Raw genomic sequence first — 27313 nt, 5'->3', positions numbered from 1 at the left:
TTTTAATACATATAGTAACTCTAAGTAGCAGTCACTAGGTCTGAAACAGATGTCTAATTCTTTCACATACACAACCAATGATAAGTTATGCTCAGAAAATTATCCAGGTTTCTTGATTATGAAGAATTTGCAAAAATATACGCGTGGAACGTAGGAAGGAAAAAAAAGTGTTTTTAAATTGCCCTTCAGTACAAACAACAAATTCTCTATATAAAAACCAAGAACCAGACACCTGAATACTTTACAAAAACAAAGTACTAATGGAAACCTCCTTTGTTTTCACATAAAGCTTTTATAGATTTCCCTAAAGTTTTCCCTAGGACAATGGAAAAAGTACTGGATTCTGAAAGTTAAGATTTAAGATTTAGATTGGAAGCCAGGCTCTACCATTTACTCTCTGTGTGACCTCAGTCAAACACTTCACCTTCCTTTCTGGACCTCAAGGCTTTCATCTGTAAAATGAAGGGGTTTAGACTGACTCAGACTGACCCCTGAGGTTTTTTCCAGCTCTACTGTGATGATCCATTTCTAAAATCATGAGACACTTAAGAAAATAATACACAGAATCTCAGGATCACAAAGACTATCAGTGTTAAGAAGGACTTCTGAAGAATCCCTGACAAGTGAACCTCCAGCCCCATAAACTTCCAGTGTCCAGTGACAGGTAGCCCAGAACCTTCTGCCCAATCCACTTCTGAAGTTTTAATTATTAGAAAGTTTGTCCTTTTATTGAACTGAGATCTGCTTTTCTACAACTTCTAGAGCAAATCAACCCTCTAAAACTAAGCAGAACACAGTACTTCCTCTACATGTCCTTCAAATACCTAAAGAAAGCTATTATATCCCTCTCTTGCCCCTTCCCCAAGTCTTTTCTTCTTCAAGCTAAACATTCCAGGGCATTCAACATGCCTTCCCATGGCAACGATCAGTTTCCACTTACCTCTTCTAGATATACTCTGATATATCAAAGTCTTGCCTAAGCCCAGAACTAAACAGGATCACTAAATATATAAATGTTTAATACCTTAAAAATACATTATTCAAAGCAAACACATCCTACCCAGCTACTATACTTCCATCTTTACTCTTATTTTCTAAATATTTCATTTTATTCTAATGATCTCTATCCACAAGCATTACAAAAATATAGCAACTGAGTTTCTATACAGTAGAGGGGCACTGAGTGAGAAAACTTATATAAGAAGATACACAAGAATGTGTCAGGCAGCAGTATGGTGCCCACAGGTCCAGACCAGTGTAGAAATCCTTTATTTCTATATTTTCTTCCCTAAAGTTTTTTTTAGATTGTAACCACCATACAGGAAAACTCTTTCCCCTTCTATTCTCAACTTTGCAAGGATTTCAGAAATCTGATACTGAAAAACCCACAACAAAATACCTAGTAATACCAAAAAGAAAAGCAGAACTAAAATCATTAAGACTGATTCTGATTCATAGAACTTTTTTTAATATCTCCAATCATTAAAAAACTTAGAATTAAAATTTTCTGGAGCACCAAGTTTTTAATCCATTTAATTTTTACCATCTGCTGGTTCCCCAAATGATAGGCACTTCAAATAAAGAGCCTATATATTCTCCTCTTTTAGGTTCCCCTAAGATTCATCAAATTCTTTCACATTTTTCAAACATAACTAAATACAATTGGGTGAAAGATATGTATAAGAAAGTTTGTTTGTTTGTTTTTTACCTGACCTATGACTTTATCCATGTGGAAAGCTTTCAGTGAGGAACTTCCTCTCCATAATATAAAGTGTCAGTGTTGCTTGGATCACTGAAAGGTTAAGCAATTTACCCAGGGTCATACAGATAACATACCTCTTATGAGGTAGAACCTGAACCCAGGTCTTGCTGACTCTGAGGCCAGCTCACTATCCATGACCTCTAATTAACTCTTTTGTGTGTATCTTTAAAGTTAGATACCCATATCTAAAGTAAAGATACCCTTCACCACAATGTCTATACCTTTTAGCAGCTCATTTTATACACACTTTCCCATAGAGTAGAATTTACTTCTATATCATAATCCTAGAATATAAAATAGGGTCACATACGCCAACTGGTTCAATGCCCTGTTCTAGCACTAAATTGCTCCAGTTATTGAAAGTAGTCCCAAATGTTGCTCATCAGTAAAAGGAAATTATATAAAATAAAAATTGTTTTATGGGTTGCTTTTTTTGTTTGTTTTTCTAGGTAAAAAACACAATTAAGCTCTGAATTCTGCTTTTAAAAGGTATACTATTTTTTAAAAGGCCTATCTTAGGACTTTATGAATCTTAAACGGGGCCTGAATTAGATGAATGACCTAGAATTTTTACAATAATGTTTTATTAGCAATGTTAGAAATGCAATTAAGCTGTAACTGTAAAAACTCTCCAAGGATATTTTTCATTAAGGGAGGAAGAGTAGAGGGAAAAACACTTATATAGTGTCCCAGAATAGCAATAAAAGTTTTACAAATATTTTTCTCATTTGATCCTTATAACAAATCTGCAAGGTAATTGCTTTATCATACCCATTTAACAGTCGAGGAAACTAAGGAAAACAGAAGTGAAGTGATTTGTCCAGGGTAACACATCTAGTAAGCATCTGAGGCCGAATTTGAATTCAGGCCTTCCAAATTCCAGCCCAGCACTGTATCCACTGCACTACTTAGTTGCCTCATTAAGCACCAAGAATACCCAAATACTACCACAACAATGTATATATCACTATAATACCATGTCCAGGTACAGTCAACTAGAAAATTCTAAACGACAAATCCTAAATTCACTTTATATTTAATAATCATCACTACATGAACTCTATAATTAAGCTATCAATTGAATTCATAATGCCTAGCCTTCAAAAGAAACCATTTCATTTTCAGAAAGAAATACCTCCTTTGAACTGACTGACAAATTATGATAAATTGTCCACAGGAAAAGAAGAACTCATTTTTTCCTCTTTCCAAAGGTCATATGAAATAAAAACTATGCTGCACCAGCACACAAACATTTAAGAAGAATAAGCTTTCCTTGCCACCAAATCAGAAACTGCTTGCCTTGGTCTTATAAGGCAGGTTGCAATGCAATAGTAATCACACAAAATAGAGCATTAGGAAAGGAACCTTCATATATATGTTTATCTTTTGTAATCTTTATCATGATAAAGATTATATATATATATATGTTATATATATAAAGAAAATAATAAACTTAAATGGTTTCAAGTTCAACTACTTAAAAATATTTGACCTTTCTCATGAATGCACAATCTATAACATGCATTTATTTGTTGAAAAATTAAAACAAAGTCTTTTAAATTCTGAAACCACTTACAAGTCATGGTCTGTCAACATCAATCACTTATATTAACTTCTTCAAAGTAGAGCCAAGTGTTCATTATAATCACATAAAGGAATATTATAGATACGCAGCTTTACCCTACTAGAAATTTATTTTAAATGCAATAGTAAAGACTATTCAACATGATTTCTTTCTTAATCATTTCCAAACTGATTTTTTAATACTTTTTGTTAGACATATCTCCTTCTCAAGAACACTTTTTAAACAGTTTCAAGCTTATGTAGATACAATACTTACATCATACTCTGCAGTTCAAGAGCAAAACTTGTAGATTTCCCTGTGGCTCTTCCACTACTTGAGGTAGCAATAGATGACATCGGGCTAGCTGCAGTATTATTCATCTATATAAACAAAAAGAAATAATAAAGCTTGCAAAAGTGTTTTAATTGTAAATAAAAGTATATATGAGGAATGGCGGCAATTATAAAACTTTTAATAAAGCACAAACTGTTTTAAATATTCTACTTAGTATATAATCTACAATAATCTTCTTTCTTTGCTCATCAACATAAGAAAACCAGTATGTTCTATTTTACACAATAAATGATTATAACTACAATGTTCATTCAAAAAAGCAAGTATCCTTAAGGATTTGATACAAAATTCATTTAGGTAAGGAACGTAACTCTGTAAGACTAAGTGGCAGAACAGTTGCTTCCTATCTATCCTATTGGTAAAGAGAGTTTATATCACATCAGATGCCAAATCTTGCTTCTACTTTACAGTATCTCTTCTTTTTATTCTCTCTACTCACACAGCCACAACTAGTTAAAGATCCATCACCTCCCATCTGGAATATTGTAATAACCTTTTAATCAGTCTCTGTGGATCAAATCTTCTGTACTCCAATTCATCCTCCACTCAGCTGACAAGATGCTTTCACAATATCTAGAAATGACCATGTCACTGCCCCCTTTACTGACTCGGATGGCTTCCTATTCCCTACAGGATGAAATACAAACTCCTTTAGCATTTAAAGCTCTTCAAAATCTAACTCTGGCCCTTCTCTAGTGGTCTATCCAAATTGGTCTACTTGCTATTCCTCACACAACTATTCCATCTGCCCCTCTCTGTGATTTTGAACTACCTGCTCTCATGCCTGAAGAATTCTCCATTCTTACATCTCTACTTCTTAGAATCCCATTTCCCTCAAGATTCAGCTTCTTCAGGAGGCCTTGACTTGTTTTCCCCTTCCCCTACCTCCACCAAGATGCTAGATTGAAGCCTTAAGGCAGAAGTTCTTATCCTAGGATCCATTAGCTTGTTTTGATTGTTTAGGGTTTTTTTTTTATATTTTCATAACCATATTTCCATTTAAAACATTATTCTGAGAATAACACTATTTATATGATGGCTTCAAGGTTCACAAAGCACTTTACAAATATTATCTCATTTTATACTCACAACAACCCAACCAACAAAATGTATATGCTATTATCTCCATACAACAAAAGAGGAAACTGAGGTACAGAGAAATTAAGACTTGCCTGAGTCACACAGCTAGTAAGTATCTGAAGCCTGATAAGAACAGATATACAAAATAAATATGGGGTAATTATTTTGGGGCATCAACTATGGAGAGTTTTGAAAGAAACTAGAGATTCTAACAGATATTCTAGACATAGGAAACAGCCACTACAATGAAGTGAGAGCATGGAGATGGGAAAAGGTATATCATGTGTAGAAAATAGCCAACAAAACAAAACCCAACACCAGTTTATCCAGAGTATAAAGTACAAGAAGAGGAGTAGTAAGAATAAGAAGATAAGGTGGAGCCAGGTTGTAATGGGGCTTTAAAAGTTAAACAGGAAATGTATATTTGATCCTAAAAGCAACAGGGAACCAGTGAAGTGTATTGAGTAAGAAAGTAAAAAGGTTAGATTTCCACTGTAGGAAAATCATTTGATAGTTGTGTGGCAGATGGATTGGAGAGGGCAAAGACTTGAATTAGGAGAACTACAGAGATTAATCAAGAGATTACTGCAACAGGTCAGGCAAGAAGTGATGAGATAGTGAGCATGTGAGTAGAGAAAAGGGGAAGGATGTAAGAGATTTTGTGGAGGGAGAAATGATATGATTAGGAAATGGACTGGATATGTGGGGGTCAGAGTAAGATATCTAGGAAAATTCTAACACTATGTACCTAAGGGAATGGAAAAATCTAAGTGTCCTATACAGAATAAGTTAAGTTCAAAAGTTAGAAGGGGGTTGCGAGAAAAATGAGTTTTTTGCTATGTTGAGTTTAAATGCTTAAGAGACCTCTAGTCCAGAATATCCAGTTGACAGCTGGTAATGAGCAACTGGAACTCATGATAGAGTAGGGCTGGATCTAAAGGTTTAAGAGTCATCTACATATAGATTATTATTTATTATTTTTATTATTATTATTAAACAGACAGCAGTTTACAAGATCACAAAATATGTGTGTGTTTTTAAGGAATAAGAAGATGGGGGAGGGGGGAGTAGGGGGAAAGGAAGCTTTATGGAGAGTTCTAAATGCCAAACAGAAGGTTAGTTTATTGAGTATGGGAATGACATGATCAGACCTGTGCTCTAGGAAAATCATTTTGGTGGCTGAATAGAAGATGGGTTATAGAGAGGAGAGACTCGTGGAAGGCAGACCAACCACTACCTTATTGCAATAGTCCAAGCATGAGGTGATGAGCTCTTATAGTAGAATAAGGGCAGTACCAGAGAGAACAGGGAATATTTGAGAGATGTTGCAAATATGAAATTGACAGGCTTTGGCAACAGATTGGATATGGGGAAGGGAGGATCTAAGTTTTGAGCCCAGGGAACTGGGAAGTGTCCTCAACAGTAATAAGGAAGTTTGGAAGGGGGAGAAGGTTTTAAGGGGAAATATAAGGAATTCTGCTTGGGACATACTGAATTCAAGATGTGTACTAGACATTAAGCTCACAATTGTCTAAAAGGCACTTAGAGATATGAGAATGGAGATCAGCAGAGAGGTTAAGATAGTGGCAGAGGGCATCTGAGTGACATGAGATGAAGAGAAGAGAAAAGATCCCTATCAGCAAACTGCCTCAATTTTTTTCAGTAAAATAGAGAGTGGGGGGAGAGGAGCCATGGAGGTCTGAGGAAGGATGAAACGGCAAGCAACTCACTGGCTCAGGCCAGTGTGACCTCTATACCCACCATACTGCTCCAATTTTTTTTTTTTTGACCATCGAATTTTGCCCAGGACCTATTCTATTTCTCCCACTATCTCACCATACACTAACTCATTAATCCCTTGTAATCTGGCTACCTTCCCTACTACTTGACTGAAACTTCCTCATGAAAGATTAGCCTCCTCTATACTATCAGATCCAACTGTTTAATCTGATTTCCCTCCAGCATTGTATATGTGCTCCCCACCCCCACACAACCTCCTCATCAAAATGTTACCCTCCTTTGGCTTCAAAAGCACAGCACTCTTCTGGTTCCTTTCTTAGTCTTGAGCATCTTCTCTGAATCTTCTTTTTCAGACCCCAAACCCAAACACACTTCATCACTGGTCTGACCTCTAGATTCCTTGCCATCTACACTCTCTCTTTTAGGAACTTCATCTCCTAAAGCCTCAGCTACTTTGCTCTTGATCCCTGAACTCTATGTTTCTATCAGCTTGCTGGATATCTTATGTGGATATTCCACAGGCACCTAATATTATTAAGTCCAACATGTGACTTTCCCAAAATATCTTCCTGCTCCTAATTCTCGTATGTTCATGCATTGTTCATGCATACTTCCTGTAATCTACACTCAAAACTCTTTGTACAATCAATGAATATTTCCACTTCTCCAACTTCAAATCCCCAAGTCCTATGAATCACCTCTACATCTCTCAGTCATCTGCCCCCTCTCTATTGTCATTACCACAGAGAAAATAATGTCACCTTATCACAAAGGGAATCATCTCCTATGCTGGTTTTTTTTTCCAGTCTCAATCCCCTATTCACTTCAACTCCCCATTCTCTTTCTAATCTTTAATCTCTCCCTCTCTTCTTACCTATCTACAAGCATACCCATATCTCCCACATCCACAAAATAAACCTTGCTCCATCCCTTCTACCTATCATTCAAATGTCTTCACCTTCTCAGATAAATTCCTTAGAAAAACTATCTAAATTCAGTGCCTCCACTTCTGTTCCATTCACTCTCTTCTAAATTCTCTGTAATCTGGCTTCTGATATTATTCAATTAAAATTGCTTTCTCTGAAGCTACCAGTGATCTTTTCAATCAAAAAGCCTTTTCTCAGCCCTCATCCTTGCTGACCTCTCTGCAGCCTTGCACACTGTCAATCATGCTCTTCTACCTGATAATCTCTAGGTTTCCATGACACGGTTTTCCTCCTGTTTCTCATTCTACTGCTCTGACTGCTCCTTCTCAGTCTCCTTTGCTGGATCCCCATTCATGTCATGCCCTCTCCCAGTGGATGGTCCTCAAGGCTCTGTGTCCTAGGGCTACTTCTCTTTTCTTTCTATCCTGTTTCACTTGGTGATCTCATCAGCTCCCAAAGGTTCAGCCATCATCTCTATGCTGATGATTCCCAGATCTAATCATTCAGCCCTAGTCTCTCCTGAATTCCAGTTCCATATCACCTTTTGAACATCTCTAACTGGATATCACACCTGCATCTCAAACTCAAATATATCCACAACAAAACTCATTCTCTTTCCCCCAAATTTCTCCCCTCTTCCCAACTTTCCTACTGCTTAATATAGAGGGCACAACCATCCTAGTCACACCCAGGCGTACATTGTTGTCACCCATGACAACCTCAGTGGTATTCTCAACTCCTCACTCACAGATCCTACACAGCCAATCTGTTGTCATTCCTTCACTCACAACATCTATCACATGCATTCCCTTCTCTCCACTCAGAAAGCCACAACCCTAGCTCAGGATCTCACCACATCTAACTTGGACTACTGCAAAAGCCTGCTGGTTGGTCTCCCTACCTCAAGTCTCTCCCCACTCCAATTTAATCCATCTTCCCCTCAGAGGCCAAAGTCATCTTCCTAAAGTGCAGGTCTTGATCATGCCACACCTTCCCCTTGCCCAACAACTCCACTGGATCCCTATTACATCCAAGATCAAATATAATATCCTGTTTGGCATTTAAAGCCAGTCCAAATCTGACCCCTTCCTACTTTTCCAATCTTCTTACACTTTACTCTACCCTTCACTTACTCTGTGATCCAGCTACACTAGTCTCCTTGCTGCTCCTCACACACAACACTCCATCTCCCCACTCTGTGCCTTTTCACCAATTATCCCCCATGCCTAGAATGTTCCCCTCCCCATCTCCACCTCCTCACCTTCCTGGGCTTCTGCAAGACTCAGCTCAAATCCCACCAGTGTCAGGAGGTCTTTCTGGGTCCTTTTCCACACACATATCCCCCTTTTCTTCATTTCTGGATCACTTTTTACCTATTCTATATAATTTTGTATGTACATAATTATTCACATGTTTTCTTTCCCATTAGATTTTGAGCTTTATGAAAGCAGGGACAATGTTTTAGCTTTTCTTTGTATCAGCACTTACTGGTGTCTAGTACAGAATAAGTGCCTAATAAATGCTTACTGACTGACACTTTTGACAAAACCACAACTTTTTGGTGCAAGTGTTTCATATCAGAACCACTGAAAGTATCCAACAATACTTTCTTGAAACTATGGTCATCCTTTCACAAATTATTTAACTTACAAATCAAACAGGTGTATTGCATTTTCTTGACAAGATGAGCCAATAGCTCATCAAACTCTTTAAAATAATTATTTCCCTGGACTACAACTTTGTTTGATGTTTGAGATAATTAGCTTCTTTGGATATTAACTTCTTTACACATCAAAGTCCTATCACTCAAATGCTTTATTTCCTTTCTTCCAGACGTTAAAAAAAAATGTCAGTCAAAAGCAGAAGCACTCAAGTCAATTTTCTCTAATAAATACAGTTAACATGGAACTGAAAACCTACTGTAATCTTCTCAACGGGTTAATGTCCTACAGTTGTTATAGCAATCCGATTGAAATGCAGCTGTTTGCCATATTCTGCAAACTGAATTCAGATGTGCAGAATGGAGCACAGATTATTTCAACATGCAGTAGTTTAAATACAAACCCTACTAAGTAGAAGATAGTTCTGATCAACACTACTTAAAATCACTCATTGTGAAAATATTTTATCTATGTCACATTTGTAAATTTTCCTCTGAAGAAAATCTGGCATTTGTATTTTAATTTAAAAGAATTGAATTTTATTCTGAAAATATCACAGTAAAATAATTTTGTTTTATTAAATTTAGACTATCTGAGTAGCTGATTTAGCAAATATACCCTGAATATATGATTACATTTAATTGGCTACTCTATTTTTGATGACTAATGTAGCCTGGAACAAAGACAAGTAATAATAAGGAAGTTTTAAAAACTTAAATATATTAGGACCTTGATTATCATAGTTACAGCCATTTTATACTTCTCTTTAACAATAGCAAAAAATAGATGAAATCAATCTACCCACCCACTTATTAAGAAATAATGTATATTGGATCTCATTATTTTTCTTTTAAGAACATATGAACCACTCCTGAAGTAAATTGATTCTGTAGACCTACATAATGGTTCTAGTTTTTTATTGTAATAGAAGAGAAGAGTCCCTTCTTAACATAACTTGAACTTTGCATGTGATTTTTTAAAACCTATTCCAAATGTTTAATGATCAAAACATTCTTTCTTCTAAAAACTCCCAAAAAGAAAGGAAACCACTGTAAAGAACTTTGTAAATCTCAGTGCTACATAAATGCCAGCTATTATTATTATTGTTATTGTTATTATTACTTCCTAGTTACATTTTGGGGACAACTAAAAATGTAACTGCCTGAAATGTAACTGCCCTATTGCAAAAATCATAACAAGCCTTCCATATCACTGAGAAGTCAAGATGAACACTTTTACAATATCTATTCATGCCCAGAATATTGGTAACAATTATAGTTTACTAAATTATTGAATATAAGTATAAGTGCTTCCATCCCAGTAAAATAGATCTCATTGTAGGAAGAAATATATGATACACATAAATTATTACAATAACCAAAAAAAATCTACTTGTAGATAGTTAATACTTCAATGAAACTATATAATGCCTGATTTGAGCACAGTCCCTAGAATGAGACCTCCCATTACAAAGAAAAAAATACATTACCATTATAAATATTATCCAAGATGCTTTTTTGAAGATTTCAAATATAACAGAAGGAAGCAGTAATATGGATAAATATTAAGAGTAATCCAAAAATAACTTCTTTGGTAACATTCATCCTTCTGGTTTTTTTTCTTCTGAAAATATTAAAATTATTTCATCAGTCTAAATATGTCAACTAAGGATCAAATTACATAATGTGTGAAAGCACTCAAAAAACAAAGCATTTTAAAACATATCAGCCCCATCACTCATAGACTGTATCTCTTTATAGGTATTAAAATTGGAGGGAATTAAATTTAACTTGTGATTTAAACAAGTGGCTAAAGATTTCAAATGGCCCAAAGGATAAGTACCAACTCTAATGGAATTAGTGGAAGCACTATTTTAAAATAATGTCTAAAGATCTTGTTGTACAGGAAAACCAGTTTTCACCCATTCCTACACATTCACTTGCACCACTGCTTTATAATCCTCATCTTAGAATAAACCCATCCCACCCTTTTTTGCATACCTATCCAAATTCTCTACATTAGGAAAAACAGCTTTAAGGTATTTTTTTTTAACCTATTTCCCCTATCAAACCATCTTCCCTCTTTAATTCAGCTATCTCTAATGATGGCAATTAACATTCAAGGCAACATTTTACCTATCAATAACCTAGGCTTATCTTTACCTCTTGCTCTCCAGTACCCCTTACAAATGTCACAAATTCCATCTTTTCCTTTACATTTGCACTGGAAAAACCGTAGTCCCGTATCTTTACTAGAAAAATAACTTATCTGATCTCTCCCTGCTCCAACCACCTTTATACAAGGATTCTAGATTGATTTTACTAAGATACCATTTTAATCTAGTCAATCCAGCAGTCCAATACTGACCAAAGAATAAAAATCAAACTTCTAACCCTGAGATTCAAGTCTTTCTACAATTTGCCCCACCTATCAAACCTACTCCACTTGACTCAGGAAAATTTCTTAACTGTACCTGGCTATACATTGCCAATTTTTATTCCTTCTCTTCCTCACAGCTATAATTTCTTCATCTCTTCTTTTCTTATTAGTGGCCTGTTAAACCTCTTCTATGAAGCCCTCTCTGACTTCTCCAGTCCACAATATGATCTCTCTTTACTGAGCTCTGGTAGTATGGAGTGTACAGTTCATTTTTCCTACTTATATTATTTCCAGGAAATACATATTGTCTCCCAATGAGACTGTGTTTTTCCAGAGCACTGACTATTTTAGTCTTCTTTTCTATCTTACCCCAGTACTAGAGTTTAGCATAATGCTAACCTAAATGGTAAACCACTCAAATACCTATTCAACTGAACTGACAGAAGCTTTTTGATAAAAGGTGTTAAAAGTCACACAGGGATGAGAAATTAAAAGTATAAGGAAAAACATGGATTTTTTTGAAGAAAGTAAAGTACAATTAATATTACAGTAGATACATGTCCTATGCCTATGATGATAATAGCTGACATTTATATAATACTTTAAGATATACAAAGGGCTTTTACATATACTATCACATTTAATCCCCACAGCACGTCACATAGAAGTTATTACAAATATTATTATCCTCATTCTAAATATAAGGACACTGAAGCTCAAAAAGCCCATGCTCACATAGTGATGCTTTGAATCAGATTTCAAATCCAGTTTTATTGAGACTCTAAGTACAATATTCTTTCTACTACTTTCACACAACACTTAATTCCCAATTATAACCTATGCACAAACAATAAGGAAGATCACAGAATTATAGATTTAAACTGACATAAATCTTAGAGGTTATATAATCCAGAGGTGTCAATCACACAGCAGGGGCACACAGCCCACAACACTCCTGAGTGCAACCCAAACCAGATTAAAATGTAATTGGAAAATATTTCGCAAAATAAATAAAAATACAACAAAACACAGGTAACATTACATTTTTAAAATTAATAAATAAAAATACAACAAAACACAGGTAACATTACATTTTTAAAATTAATAAATAAAAATACAACAAAACACAGGTAACATTACATTTTTAAAATTAAGTCGCCATACAGCCCTCAGGAATCCTTATATATGGCTTAGTGGACCCATTTCTATTTCAGTTTGACACCACTGATCTAGGTCAAGGTCTTCATTTTAAAGGGAAAGAAACTAAGGTCCAGAGAAATGACTTGCCTCAAAGTTACATAAAAAGTGAGAGTTGCAATTTGAACCTTGGAAATTTTTTAAACTATACCACAAACTATTTCTGAAGTAGGAACTACTTTCTGGAATGGAAATTATAGGAGCCTGGGAAGAAATTTATCATTCTTCTATCTTTGAAAATGTGAGAGGAAAAAAAAAAAAGTAAAGTCAGGCATAGTCAGATCCCTAAATTCGAGAAGAGCTTGTTACATAGGATTCAAAGGAAGAATTAGTGTGATCTTATGGACTAAAATTCTCTAAGTAAAACAGGGATAGGAAACTCTCAAAAATTATAATTTGAAGCCAAGAAGTTAAACAGTTCCACTGAGAAAAAAGAAGAGTTGTCAAAAGAGAAGAATCTGGATGCACAGAGTGCTGAGTTCAGAGTCAGAGGACCTGGGGCCAAATCTAGCTCTGCTTTTTTCAACCTTGTGACCCTGGAAAAATCACTTCATTTCCCTGGCCTTAGTTTCCTCATCTGTAAAATGGGGTAGAGAGTATTGTTCTAAAAGATTTCTTAAGTTCCCTCTACCTCTAAATCTATGATCCTAAGATTTTAAGATTTTCCACGAAGACAGAAGCAAGGGTAGGTAATAAAAAATGAATATAAAAGCATGGCATGGTCTTGTAAAAAGAATAGTTTCAAGAGTACTAAAAGTTCAGAATAATTGGAAGCTAGCAATAAACACTTAGAACCAAGAAGGCCCATTTATTGACACTGTGAACAACAAAAAAGAAAAGGAAATAAGATTTGTCTATTGCTGAAGAGTATGGAGAGAACTGGAATGGCATATAGGGAGTCGATGGCCAAGATAAGTAAGAAAATGTTAAGAGAGCACCTAATTATCTCTGATGAGTTCAGATTACCAGAGATGATCTACAACCTAGAGTAACAAAAGGACTAAGGGACATTATTCCAGAGTCATCTGTAATAATCTGAAAGATTTTTCAAGAACAGAGGAAGTTCCACAGTGCTAGAAAAATGTAAATTTTGTCCCAATTTTAAAAAGAGAAAAAAAGCACAATCAGAAAACTATAGACAAAATGAACTTATCTTTGATTTCTGGCAAAATTCTGTATTATTAAAGGGATGATTTTTGTTATTGAGTCATTTCAGTTGCATTTAACTCTTTGTGACCCCATTTTTGGGTTTTCTTGGCAAAAATACTGGAGTGGTTTGCTTCCCTCCCCAGCTCATTTTACAAATGGAGAAACTGAGACAAAGTTAAGTGACTTGCCCAGAGTCACACAGCAAGTAAGTGTCTGAGGCTAAATTTGAATTCACATCTTCCTGACTCAAGGTCTGTAGTTCTTAGCCACTGTAGCACCTACCTGTCCAAACTTAGCTTTGATTTCTGGCAAAACTCTCTATTATTGAAGGGATGGCTAATGAACATCAAAGAAAAGGAAAGTCATGAGAGAAAGCCTACTGGCTTCATCAAGGACCTCTGACACTAGATTAATCTCATTTCCTAATTTTAGATTGATATATCAATAGAATGCTAAAATATAGTTTACCTACATTTCAACAAAGTATCTGTTTCTCTCTTGTTATTCTTGTGGTCAGGATGGAAATGGATGTGGGCTAGATTACAGTACAATCAGGATTCAAAACTGGTTGAATGACCACACCTAAAGAATGGTTCAATTTAAACTTTAAGTGATATATCCAGTGGAGTGCCTCAAGAATTTCTCTTGGCCCCTGTGCTATCTAATAATTTTATCCATCATCTGAATGAAGGCAAATATAATCTACTTGTCAAATTTAAAAAATGACACAAAATTGGAAAGAAACAATAATAAAATGTACAAAAGATATTAACAAGATCTTCCAGAAACATCTTAACAACTAAAAGCAACGGGATGGAAAAAAAATTAACTTCAAATATAGAAGATGGAGAAGTTATGACTAGGTAATAGGTCACCGAAAAAAGTACGAAGATTCTGTTGTCTGGAAATTCAGTTTAAGTCATAAGACATTTCATGGCAGGAAATAAGACCAGTTGATGTTCCACCAAGAGAAGTACTGAATACACAAGAGGAAATGCCACTGCACTCTGCCCTGATCAGACTATACTGATAGTATTATGTTTAGTTCTCAACAATACATTTTAAAGAAGATATTGACAAGTATGGAGTTCAACTAGAATAGTGGCCTTAGACCATGTTATATGAGGACCATTTGGAGGGATGCTTAGGGTGGCAAAAATAAGACTCAATGGAGATATGAATAAGTATTTAGAGGGCTCTTATGTGGAATATGAATTCAGCTTGGTATCTTTAGTCAAAGAGAGGAGAATTAGGAGAAATTGGTTAAAGTTGCAGAGACCAAGGTTTAGGCTTGATATAAGAGAAATAATAGTTCTAATAAAAGAATCTAAATAATTCCTAATTATTCAAGCTAACTATGAAAAAGCTGCCTCAGAAAGTATTAGGTTTTCCCTCACTGGAGGTTTTCAAGCAAAGATTGAATGAGTACTTCTTGGAATGGAAACATCAATCCCAGTTACTTCCAGTGCTTTCCCTCTGTTAATTATTTATTTAGTCTTTATATAGCTTTCTTTGTGTACATTTGTTTGCATGTTGTCCTTATGTTGCAAATTCCTTTAAGGCAGGGATTGTCTTTTGCTGCTTTCCTAGTTTAGCAAAGTGCCTGATACATAGGTAGCACTTAATAAATGTTTACTATTGGATACAAGATTCTTATATAGTATCAGATTGGACTGTTGGGGTCTGTAGTCTCTTACAACTCTAGACTACTGTTCAATTTCTGAGACTGTAGACATTATAGGACCATAGAGAGTTTTATACCAGGCTAAAATGTTCAGTATTTGACCATGCTTAAAAGGATACTGTATAGTGATAAAAATTAAGGAGTTTGAGAATAATTGTTTATATATAAAAATCATCTTTAAATATTTTTAATTTTTTATGTAAAGCATCTTATTTTTAAAATTCTGGGATCTTTCTGGATATATTTAAGAAAAGGATGACATCTATTATATTTTTAGTGCAACTAAGAATTTCTAGGTCCTGCACAAATGAGGGACTTGACTGAAATAGGCAGAAGAGAGCATTATTAGAGGATGAGCAATCTGCCAGACTCCCATTTGTTCCTCAACCAAGGTTTCCTTGATGTGAGCTAAGTCATGAAAAGAAGGCCATGAAGTTATAGCAGGACTGGTCAAAAAAAGGGCAATTCCAGTTATCAGAAATCAAGCACCTCAATTCATAGATTCCAGTGCTGGAAAGAAACCTCTGGAGCCCTACAGGGAGATGATGTAACTCTCCCTTTTCTTTTTTTTCTTTTCTGGTGAAGACAGCTCTTTTCTTTTTTCTTTTTTTTGGGGGGAGGGGGCAATTGGGGGTAAGTGACTTACCCAAGGTCACACAGCTAGTTTTTTTTTTTGTGTTAAGTGTCTGAGATTGGATTTGAACTCAGGTCCTCCTGACTCCAGGGCTGGTGCTCTACTCACTGCACCAACTAGCCACCCCCGAGACAGCTCTTTTCATGGACAAAGAAACTGAAGCCCAAAGAGAAGCAATGGCTTTCTCAAGGTGAAACACCTAATTACTGGTAAGGATAAGACTAGAACCTAGCTATTCCAACTTAAAATCCAATATTCATTCCACTGAATTACACTTGCCTCCTAAAAAGGTCATTCAAACAACAGCATTCCAAAGACTACTAGAACTAGAAGGGACATCAACTTGGTCCATCCAACATCCTTCATTTTACAGGGAGTAGAACTAGACAGTGCTTTACTAATGACTCTGAAGAAGTTGCCACTGGACTTAAAACTGAGGAGTCACCAATATTTGCTCAGAAAGAATGAAGACTCATGATCCATAGAGCAGATTATGAGCAATTCTTTTCTTCATGTCATGGGTTGAGTCACCAAATATCCAAGATGTAAAAACGTTGACAGAACTGTCTCCCAAAAAGTAATAGTCACAAGGCTAAGCAGAAACACTTGGCAAAGGTACCTCAGTGCAGACTTTTGAAGAGTGGAGTTTCTCATACAGGTGTTCTAAGGAATAGAAACTAATTATCAGGACTAAGGGTTCCAAATTATATGTGCTTCTGGTCACCAAAATAATCAATGGAAAAAAAGAATCCCTTTCCAACGATCTCTATAATTTACCCTCAAGTTTGCACCAATAAAGATGTGTCCAGAAAGAGCAATGACATTGTCACTCAAGAAAAGCAATTATTTTCCAGTCTTTGCATTCTAGATTAGCCATATTTTAGCTACAAAGATAAACTCAGTAGTCTCTCTTCCTCAAAAAAAGAACCAACTAATTTAAAAGGTAAGAGGAAGAGGTGATAGTTCTTTCACCTCCTTGAGTAGGTAAAAGCAATAAAAATCTTACAGACCCAAAAGGAGAAAAAGAGGCCCTGACCAGTATGTTAAATGTGAAAGGTAGAGGAGTGCCTGAAATATTTCATTATAGTGACAGGTCGGTTTTCTTATAGTTAGAAGGCAGTAGACAGTCTCTAAGCATCCTGCAGGCTATATGAAATCTTGCCATGTGATATGTGCCTTGAGGAATTGATCATTCCAAGCAGCATCACGTGGAAGGCCTGCTTGTATAAAGTTGGAGGAGTTTGGACTGAAAAGTTCCAATAATTCTAGTCCTACACCAGACAAGGAAGTTTGTGTTCATCATCTGCAACCCAAAGCAAAGCAACCAGGGAAAGAATGAAGAATGGAAGTCTTCATACATTTTTAAAGAAGGTCAGAGCAAGAATAGTAGAGAAAACTGTCCCTGGAAGCAGAAAAAATATTATAGCTTTAAGAAACCTCAAAGGAAGGAAATACAGGATATAGTAAATAAAGTTCCAGGGCAAGGGGAAAAGCAGAGATGACCAACAGAAAATAAACCCCAATCACTGTCAGGGGTAAAAGTAGAAAAATGGCTTTCAACCAGAAGCATGCTGTGGAGCTGATTGACTTTCCTGGTATGGTCATGGTGGCAAGGATTTAGGATTAGATTAATCTCTCCTTCTACCTAGACAGTGACTTGGAAGGGGAAATGTGGACTGCTCTGGTTAGGCACTTTTACTTGTCTGGAGGAAACAATCAATACCAGAACTGACAATCTGGAGATGATCAATGTGATCTGCTTATCCCTCACCTCAGCTCCTGCTACTGGCAAACTAATCCGTTAACTAAGCTTAACTAGTAATCAGTTACTAAACACTCACTATGTACTAGGCACTGTACTAAGTGCATATCATTGATGTTTATCCGAGCAAAAGTGCCATTACCTACTTATAGATCTACTGATGCACTGAGGAGAAATACTCTTCTTCCTGCCAGATTCAAAGTATCTAGGTACATCCACCAAGAGATGACCATTTCCCAGACAAACTTCTTTCCGGATAACAAAAAGGATGATGCCTAACCAACCATGAATGATAGCTGAAAGTATTCCATTATCTGTCTAAAAAGTAGAAGTCACAATCCTGTCAGTTCAATTGCAGACCCTTTCATGAAAGCAGCTACAAAAAGGTGGCCCTGGGTCAATTTTCTCTTCAGAGTTTATATTTATGTAAAATCTCCCCCAACCAACAATTTAGGTTGAAATATTACAATAAAACTTAGATGTGTCTTTCTCTTCTCAGTACTATGTTAATATTCTTACCACAGCAAAAACAAAATGCTAACTGGACTGATCCATTTACATATCTAAACAAGAATATCCCACTCAGATACAGGTATAGAAACCAAAAACAATGAAGTATAAAATCTAGAAAATCTGAGACTATTAAATCTGAGTATAATGAAGGGTTGAAGTTCATAGATTGGTTCTGCCATGGGCTTGGATATTCTATAGTCAATCCCCTTATACAATATACAATACAATCTCTTATACAATAACATAACAAAGCAATACACTTTTAACCTAGGTAGAGGACTGATGACTATATAGTTCTATATACTCATTTAAAGTATTTCTTGTATGCTTAGTATAATAATTATAAAAATTATCTGAGTCTGATGGGAGAAAATACCTTTGTTTAATCATACCTAGAAGCAGGAGAAAAAAAAATTATAATCTCCTTAAGTTCCTTCTATTTAGTGACTGTATGAGAACAATTTCAATCCATTTCTATTACACTTCATATTCCAGTACCTCAATTTCTTCATGTATAAATATAACAATCTCTTTCTAACACAAAAAGGGAGTAAAATAACTAATATTATTTAGTACTCAAACTGTCTCATGGGGGACAGGGAGGGAGGACACCTTCCAGTAAGTTACCTAGAAGATTATGAACTTTTTAGTCATAGAATCATAAATTCAGAGATGCAAAAGACCTTAAACTCTTCATTTTAAGATGATGAAATCAAGGCCCAGAAAGATGAAGTAACCTGCCGGGAGGTCCAATTAGTGAGTGGGAAAGCTAAGACAAGAATGCAGGACTCAGGGGCGGCCAGGTGGCTCAGCGAGTAAGAGCACCGGCCCCAGAGTCAGGATGACCTGGGGATCGAATCCGGGCTCAGACACTTAGCACCCACCCAGAACCACCTGGCCGTGTAACCTTGAACAAGTTACTTAACCCCCATTGCTTAAAAAAAAAAAAAAAGAATGCAAGACTTAATTTGGTGAGTTTTCCCTATATCCCAGCACAATTTTTCAAAACCTTAATGCTTTTCTGGAGGATGATACAGATGAAATTCAACTATTCCTATGTTATTCCTACTGCTGCCTCTGAAGTTTCTTTTAAAAATGCCAGTGGAGGGAGTGGCTAAGTGGCACAGTGAATAGAGCACCAGCCCCAGAGTCAGGAGGACCTGAGTTCAAATCTGGCCTCGGACACTTAATGCTTACTAGCCATGTGACCTTGGGCAAGTCACTTAACCCCAATTGCCCTGCCCTCCCCCCTCCAAAAAAAAGCCCCCCCAAAAATGCCAATGGAATGTATTCTCTTCATTAGAGAATACAGATAATACTTGATACTTGATTAGAGGATACAGATGAAGTTAACTCTTTAAATATCAAATTAAATGCTTTAGTGAATGACTTCATTGTGAAAAATCATATTTCATGTCTAAATGGGTGGAAATGAAACATATTCATTTAAATGAATAAACAAACAAGTTAGAAAGTTTTAAGTTGCCATACCCACACAGACTACACTTTTCTTCCTTCAAGCTTGTATATTTACTTTTATTTTAGTGATTTTGGAGGAGGGGTTTGATGTTTGGAGAGAGAGGGAAGGGAAGTTGTTGGATAATTTCTATATAACAAGACCCCCCAAAAAGCTACAATTCATCCCATCTTCTATAAGAACTAATTAATCAGAATCAAATGCTCTCCAACTATATTCTAAATTACTTATAGGCAGGTAAAATGCCTTATACAAACAGCACTAATTTCCACCACAGTGTCAGAAACCAAATCATAAAGGAGATTGCCATGAAGCAAATTCTATCTTCCCATAGGAACATTATAATTGAGGGTTTTACTCCTCAACAAGGACATCAAATAAATCATATATTATAACCAAATTTCAAAAGAGTAAATATACAACCACAAGTTTGTATCTTTTAAACTACTAAATTATTATTAGTCATAGGAAATGGGAATGAACTGTATACAATGTTTCTAAAAGGAACTCCAAAATACTATATAGTATACATTCGTGGCATAAAAAATACATCCCTACTTATACTATAAATTTAACATAAAACTTATCTGCTACCTATAATAAACAATGGACATTTAATTTACAATAAGTGTTTCCCCTAGAATTCAAAATGGTTTTTAGGAGATGCTCTAGATGACCTTAGTCTCTTAAAAAACTGTACAAGTTTAAAATGGTGTCTTTTTCTTTTTGACAAACTATTCTGTAACATTGCTATTAAGACAATGAAAGGTCTATCTTTGTTTCCCTCTTACCACAGAGACTTGAACAAAACAGAGATTAAACAGATGTTTATTAAACTGAATTCCAAGTAAGACATTAAAAATTATTTTTGCAGTAGTTATTTATACATGTATCTTAATTCTCCTACTAATAGGCCATAAAATCCTTGAGAGAAGAAACTAAACTCTCTCACAACTATGTATCTTAGTCCAGTGTCTGGAACATATCTATACTCTAACAGATTTGTGATCTCACTGTCTAGGAGTCAGGAGATCTGGGTTTGATTCCTGACTCTGTCCATAACTACATCATGTAATTTCATCTACAAAATAAGGCATGATCTGGATTATCATTAAGGTCTCTTCTGGTAATCTAAGTTTATTATTTATACCAGAGTTGGGGAACCTGCAGCCTTGAGGCCACATGTGGCCTTCTAGGTCCTTAGGTGCAGTCTTTTGACTGAATCCAAGTTTTACAGAACAAATCCTTTTACTAAAAGGGATTTGTTCTGTGAAATTTGGAATCACTCAAAGGGTTGCACTCGAGGCCCTGGAGGGCCCTAAGTGGACTTGAGACCACAGGTTCCTCACCCTCAAGGACTTTATAATCAATCATAGCAACTTTAAAGATGAACATAGCAAAGGAAACAGAAAAATTAAGTCAATATATAAATTTTAAATTTATTTTTAAAAATTGCTAAAAAAAATACAAGAGTGTGAATATCTGTTCTCCAGAACCGTCACTTTGAAACTGAATAGATGTGAGGAAAAACCTAAAAATTAGAACTATTCAAAAATGTAATAGGTTGCCTCAGGAGATTCCATCTCATTTATTAAATGACCACTTGTAAAATATATTATGGAGAATATTCTTGTTCAGGTGCAAGTTGAACTAGATAGCTTCTAATGTGCCTTCTAATTTCATAATTCTGAGCTTCATGATCTCTCTCAGAGAATCTCTAAGACAGACAAAAAGCACTGTCTTGATTAAATAGCTGTTGCTTTTGATTTCAGATTTCTGGTAGAAACTAAGGAATGAATAAAGGTGACAAGATAGATAATTCATAAGAATCACTGGATTTGGATCTGAAAGAGACTTTACAGATCCCCTAAGCTAAACAGATAAGGACACTAAGGCCCAGGGAGGTTAAATGACTTCCCTAAGGTCATACACATCTTGAGGTATAGCCAGAATTTGAACTTAGGCCCTTGGACTCCAAATCAAGTGCTTTGACACTAAATTTTTCACTATTCAATACATCACCTTTAAGAACTAGAAGGTACTTCTCATTTAATTCAACACCTTTATTTTACACATGAAGAACCTAAGGCCCAGAGATCAACTGACCTGCCTAGTCACTCATCTAGTAAATGTCCAAAGCAAGATACAAACCCAAGTCTTCTGACTCCAAGTCCAGCAGTCTATCCACTCCACCATACTATGTAACTCAAAGGAATCAAATTTAAGAACTAGTATTAGCAAATGAGTGCATGAAAATCCAAAGTCAGGAAAGACTGAAACTGTTCATTTGCACTTTCCTGAAACCAAGTAGTGTTTACCTTGAGGTCTCTTCCTTGCTTGATTTCTTAGGTATGGTGGGAAGAATGACACACTTGGAGTAAGAGGAAACCTTCGATAATTATCAGTTGTGTAGAAATGGACATCTCCCTTAACCTCTCTGAGCCAGAGTTTCCTCCTTTGCAAAATGGGATTAATAATGCCTGTAGTGCCTAACAGGACTGTTGAAAAGGTCAAATGAAAAAAAATGTATGTAAAGCATTTTTCTATATTATTTCAACTATAAAGTACTATATAAATATCAGCTATTGGTGTGCTTATTATTGTTGCATGGAACTGTTTGTTAGAGAAAAAGGTATTTTAGCAAAAGCACTATTACTATGCACATGAAAACATCTTAGCTATACAGAGCCATCCTGGTAATGGTACTCTTTGAAATGAACTGTACATGTACATGTCTTACAAAAGAAAATACATAACTATATGCTTTTAAATGGTTTAAATGCAAAGAAAGAACCAGATAGCTTTGAGGTCTCTTCCAGCTTAATTAGTAAATTTAAATGTATTATGCTGAAGAAATTCTACTTATTACCTATGTAATCACTAAGTCTCATCTGTAAAATAAGGATACTGTACTAGGTGAGAGGTGCCTTCCAGCCTAGACTGTAAGTCATTTAGAAATAGCAAAAAATCTATAAACTACCAAGCAAACATTTTACTTAATTACAGTCAATTTCAAAGGATATGTACTTTCATTCCAAAGACATCATTTTAATTTGAATAAAGATGGGAGAGCTGTTTTTTATTTACTTCTAAAGCAATGGAATTGGGGGGGGGGGGGGGGATTAATGGACAGAAGACCTAGCTTCTTATCCTACATCTGCCATTAGCCAAGTATATAACCTTGATCAAGACATTTTTTTTTTTTAAGCAATTGGGGTTAAGTAACTTGCTCAAGGTTACACAGCCAGTTATTTCTGTGTGTGGTGCTAAGTATCTGAGCCCGGATTCGATCCCCAGGTCATCCTGACACTGGGGCCAGTGCTCTTCCTCGCTGAGCCATCTGGCTGCCCCTAAGCAATTGGGGTTAAGTAACTTGCTCAAGGTTACACAGCCAGGTGTTTCTGGGTGGATGCTAAGTGTCTGAGCCCGGTTTCCGTCCCCAGGTCATCCCGACACTGGGGCTGGTGCTCTTACTCGCTGTGCTACCTGGCCACCCCTGATCAAGACATTTCACCTGACTGGAACTCAGTTTTCACATTTGTAAAATGATGGGGGTGGGTAAAGAGCTCTTTAAGTTTGGAAGAAGTTCTATGGCTTTCATTCAGACTTCTGAAACTCTGAAGATGGTTAACCTACCTAAACCACATGGTAATAAAATTATCACTACTATATCAAACTTAAAAAAAAAATTTTTAATGACACTGGTTTCTGTACATGTGCTGACCTCTAGATCTACAAAACACTCTGCATAGTTATAAAATAAAGGTCTTAAGTCTAGATGATCTCTATCATTCATTCTAGTTCTAAAATTCTAAATATCTGTATGTAACACTATTGGATCACTAATCAGTAGGATACATGCTATGAGTTCTTCTATCAGTAGTGATGAAATAGTTGGTAATAGACAGCCTTGTGATCAAAGGTATTAAGACACTTTTAAGGCCTGGGATATGGCAGATGTCTTATCTAAGAAAGTTCTTAACAAAGTTAACTGGCTCAATAGGATCAGACTTTGTTCTCATTAGCATCTAATTCTAATCAAATGAAAACCCAAAATCTATGACTGATTCCAAATCCATGTTTATTTCCAAAGGGAAAATTATCTTGTAAGGACATTAAAAAAAAATCTCTCTTTAAAACCTGATGAGAAAGGAAGTATGAATTCATAAATATAGGGTGTTGGCCTTAGGATGAGGAAAATCTGGGTTCAAGTCCTGCCAGGACACACATTGGCAGCTAAGTGAAAAAGTGGATGGAATATTGGACTTAGAGTGGGAAAACCAAAGCTGGAATCCAACTTGGATCCAACAATCAGACTCGTACAGGTTCTAAGTGATCCTGAGCAAATTACTTAACAGCTCAGTCTTGGTTCCCTCATGTATAATGGAGATAATAATAACACCTGTCTTAGAGGGTTGTTAAGAGCATCAAATGAGATTGCATTTGCAAAACCCTTTGCAAACCTTAAAGCACCATATAAATGTTATTATTGTTAATATTATTATTACTATTATCATTATTTTTATTTTATGAACGTGGACAAGTCACTTGACCATGGACAAGTCACTTAACCTGTCCCAGGCAAGAAAACTTCTACACTGATTAAATCACCAGGCAGCATCAAAAAAAAACTTCTGACTTACCCATGTGACACCTGAAATTTCTTAAACTGCTTTACTATGCAAAAACAAAAGTTTTTTTTGACAAAAGTCAAGGTACCACAGATTCTGAAAATGAAAATACTCCAAACTAAAAAGTACACTACCAAAACGGAGGTGAAGGAAAAAAGAGAACTAACAAAGAAATTAATATTGGCTAACTAGAACACTGGTGTAGCCTGATGCTACACTTCTATCTGACATTAATTTCTTTCATGACCTTAGGGAAATAAGTCACCATACTGTCCCCAAATTTATCTATTTGTAAATCGGAGAAAACATAGTTACATAATTTGAACTATCACATCTGAATGAGAAACAATTTATAACTAATTACCAAGCAACTATTACTATTACCTAAGGCAAGAAATTTCCCAAAGATTTAGCAACAATTTTCTAACTTCATCATAAGGAACCTTGACAGGAGAAAGGCTGTTAAATCATCTAATCCAATTTACCCTCACCTGCAGAGAGGATAGATAAATTGATCTATGTAGATCAATGTATGTATGTGAGTGTATGTATATATAATGCACATGCATGCATACACAATATCCCTGAAAGGTGGTCATCAAGCCTCGCCATAAATTCAACCAGAGACAGGTAGTGCCCATAAATCATACACTGCCATTGTGCAACATCTCTACTTGCTAGAGGAGTCTTTATATTGAGCTACAATCTCTCTCCTGGTAATGTATAGTCTTAGTTCTTTGCCCAGACACTACAGAGCAAGCGTAATTATCCCTCCTTTACATAATACCTTTCAAATATTTGAAAGGAGCCATCATGCTCCTTTCCCCACTTTACTTTAAGAGAACAGGATCATCAAAGTTAGAAGGGCCCTTAGGAACCATGTAGTCTCCTGTCCAAGATAAACATTGGTTCATCAACTGTTCACCTTATAAGACATGGTATTTCAGGCTCCTCACCATTTCTGGACACTTTCAGTTTATCATCTGCCTTTCAATGCAGATTCAGAACTGAATAAAGTATTTCAGAAGCAGTCTGATCAGTACAGAGGATGTAATAAAAATTGAATTCTCCATGCAAAAAAGAAAAAAACTCTGAACTATAATTCTCCAGAGTTACCAATGATCTCTTAACAGTAAAAGTTAATGGCCTTTTCTCAGCCCTCATCCTTGCTGACCTCTCTGCAGCCTTGCACACTGTCAATCATGCTCTTCTACCTGATAATCTCTAGGTTTCCATGACACGGTTTTCCTCCTGTTTCTCATTCTACTGCTCTGACTGCTCCTTCTCAGTCTCCTTTGCTGGATCCCCATTCATGTCATGCCCTCTCCCAGTGGATGGTCCTCAAGGCTCTGTGTCCTAGGGCTACTTCTCTTTTCTTTCTATCCTGTTTCACTTGGTGATCTCATCAGCTCCCAAAGGTTCAGCCATCATCTCTATGCTGATGATTCCCAGATCTAGTCATTCAGCCCTAGTCTCTCCTGAATTCCAGTTCCATATCACCTTTTGAACATCTCTAACTGGATATCACACCTGCATCTCAAACTCAAATATATCCACAACAAAACTCATTCTCTTTCCCCCAAATTTCTCCCCTCTTCCCAACTTTCCTACTGCTTAATATAGAGGGCACAACCATCCTAGTCACACCCAGGCGTACATTGTTGTCACCCATGACAACCTCAGTGGTATTCTCAACTCCTCACTCACAGATCCTACACAGCCAATCTGTTGTCATTCCTTCTTGTCATTCCTTCACTCACAACATCTATCACATGCATTCCCTTCTCTCCACTCAGAAAGCCACAACCCTAGCTCAGGATCTCACCACATCTAACTTGGACTACTGCAAAAGCCTGCTGGTTGGTCTCCCTACCTCAAGTCTCTCCCCACTCCAATTTAATCCATCTTCCCCTCAGAGGCCAAAGTCATCTTCCTAAAGTGCAGGTCTGATCATGCCACACCTTCCCCTTGCCCAACAACTCCACTGGATCCCTATTACATCCAAGATCAAATATAATATCCTGTTTGGCATTTAAAGCCAGTCCAAATCTGACCCCTTCCTACTTTTCCAATCTTCTTACACTTTACTCTACCCTTCACTTACTCTATGATCCAGCTACACTAGTCTCCTTGCTGCTCCTCACACACAACACTCCATCTCCCCACTCTGTGCCTTTTCACCAATTATCCCCCATGCCTAGAATGTTCCCCTCCCCATCTCCACCTCCTCACCTTCCTGGGCTTCTGCAAGACTCAGCTCAAATCCCACCAGTGTCGGGAGGTCTTTCTGGGTCCTTCCCCACAGACACACATCCCCCATTTCTTCACTCTGAGGATGCCTTTCATCTACTCTATATAATTTTATATTTATACATAGTTATTCACATGTCATCTGCTTCATTTTATTGTTAGCTCTTTGAGGACAAAGGTTTTGCTTTCCTTTGTACCCCCAGCACTTAACAAAGTGCCTAGGACACAGTACAGTTTATATACTTGTTGACTGCCTTGCAGTCAGTTAGATGACCTGGTCCCAGTATCCAGACAGCCCTATGACCTTGGAAAAGTCATAATTTCTCCAAGCCTTATTTCCACATTTGTAATATGTGAATAATGATACCTGTGCTACATAAGTCACAGAACTGTTATGAAGACCAAAGAAGTTTATAAGATCATACATTTAAGGCTGGACATAACCTTAGAGGTAATCTAATCCAAGCCTCCTTTTTTTTTTTTTTGCCTTTTGGAGGCAATTGGGGTTAAGTAACTTGCCCAAGGTTACATGGCTAGTTTGTGTGTGGGG

The 27313-nt window shown here is 36.3% G+C and overlaps 1 protein-coding gene across 4 annotated transcripts in view; it reads right to left on the bottom strand.

Moving 5' to 3' along the window:
* The window catches only part of SUPT3H (SPT3 homolog, SAGA and STAGA complex component), a 677491-nt gene that overhangs the window by 647621 nt on the left and 2557 nt on the right, over positions 1 to 27313 (bottom strand). For all 4 annotated transcript variants that reach the window (XM_069065839.1, XM_069065837.1, XM_069065836.1 and 1 more), the window contains exon 2: positions 3603 to 3706. In XM_069065839.1, coding sequence (XP_068921940.1) covers positions 3603 to 3706 — 104 coding nt within the window. The remainder of the gene's footprint in view (positions 1 to 3602; positions 3707 to 27313) is intronic.

Source organism: Petaurus breviceps, unplaced genomic scaffold (genome assembly GCF_028583685.1).
Source record: "Petaurus breviceps papuanus isolate PSGF00001 unplaced genomic scaffold, PetGlider_PUasm1.0 90701, whole genome shotgun sequence".
Lineage (NCBI taxonomy): Eukaryota > Metazoa > Chordata > Mammalia > Diprotodontia > Petauridae > Petaurus > Petaurus breviceps.
The sequence above is the reverse complement of the archived record's forward strand: the minus strand, read 5'-3'. Positions and strand labels throughout refer to the sequence as shown.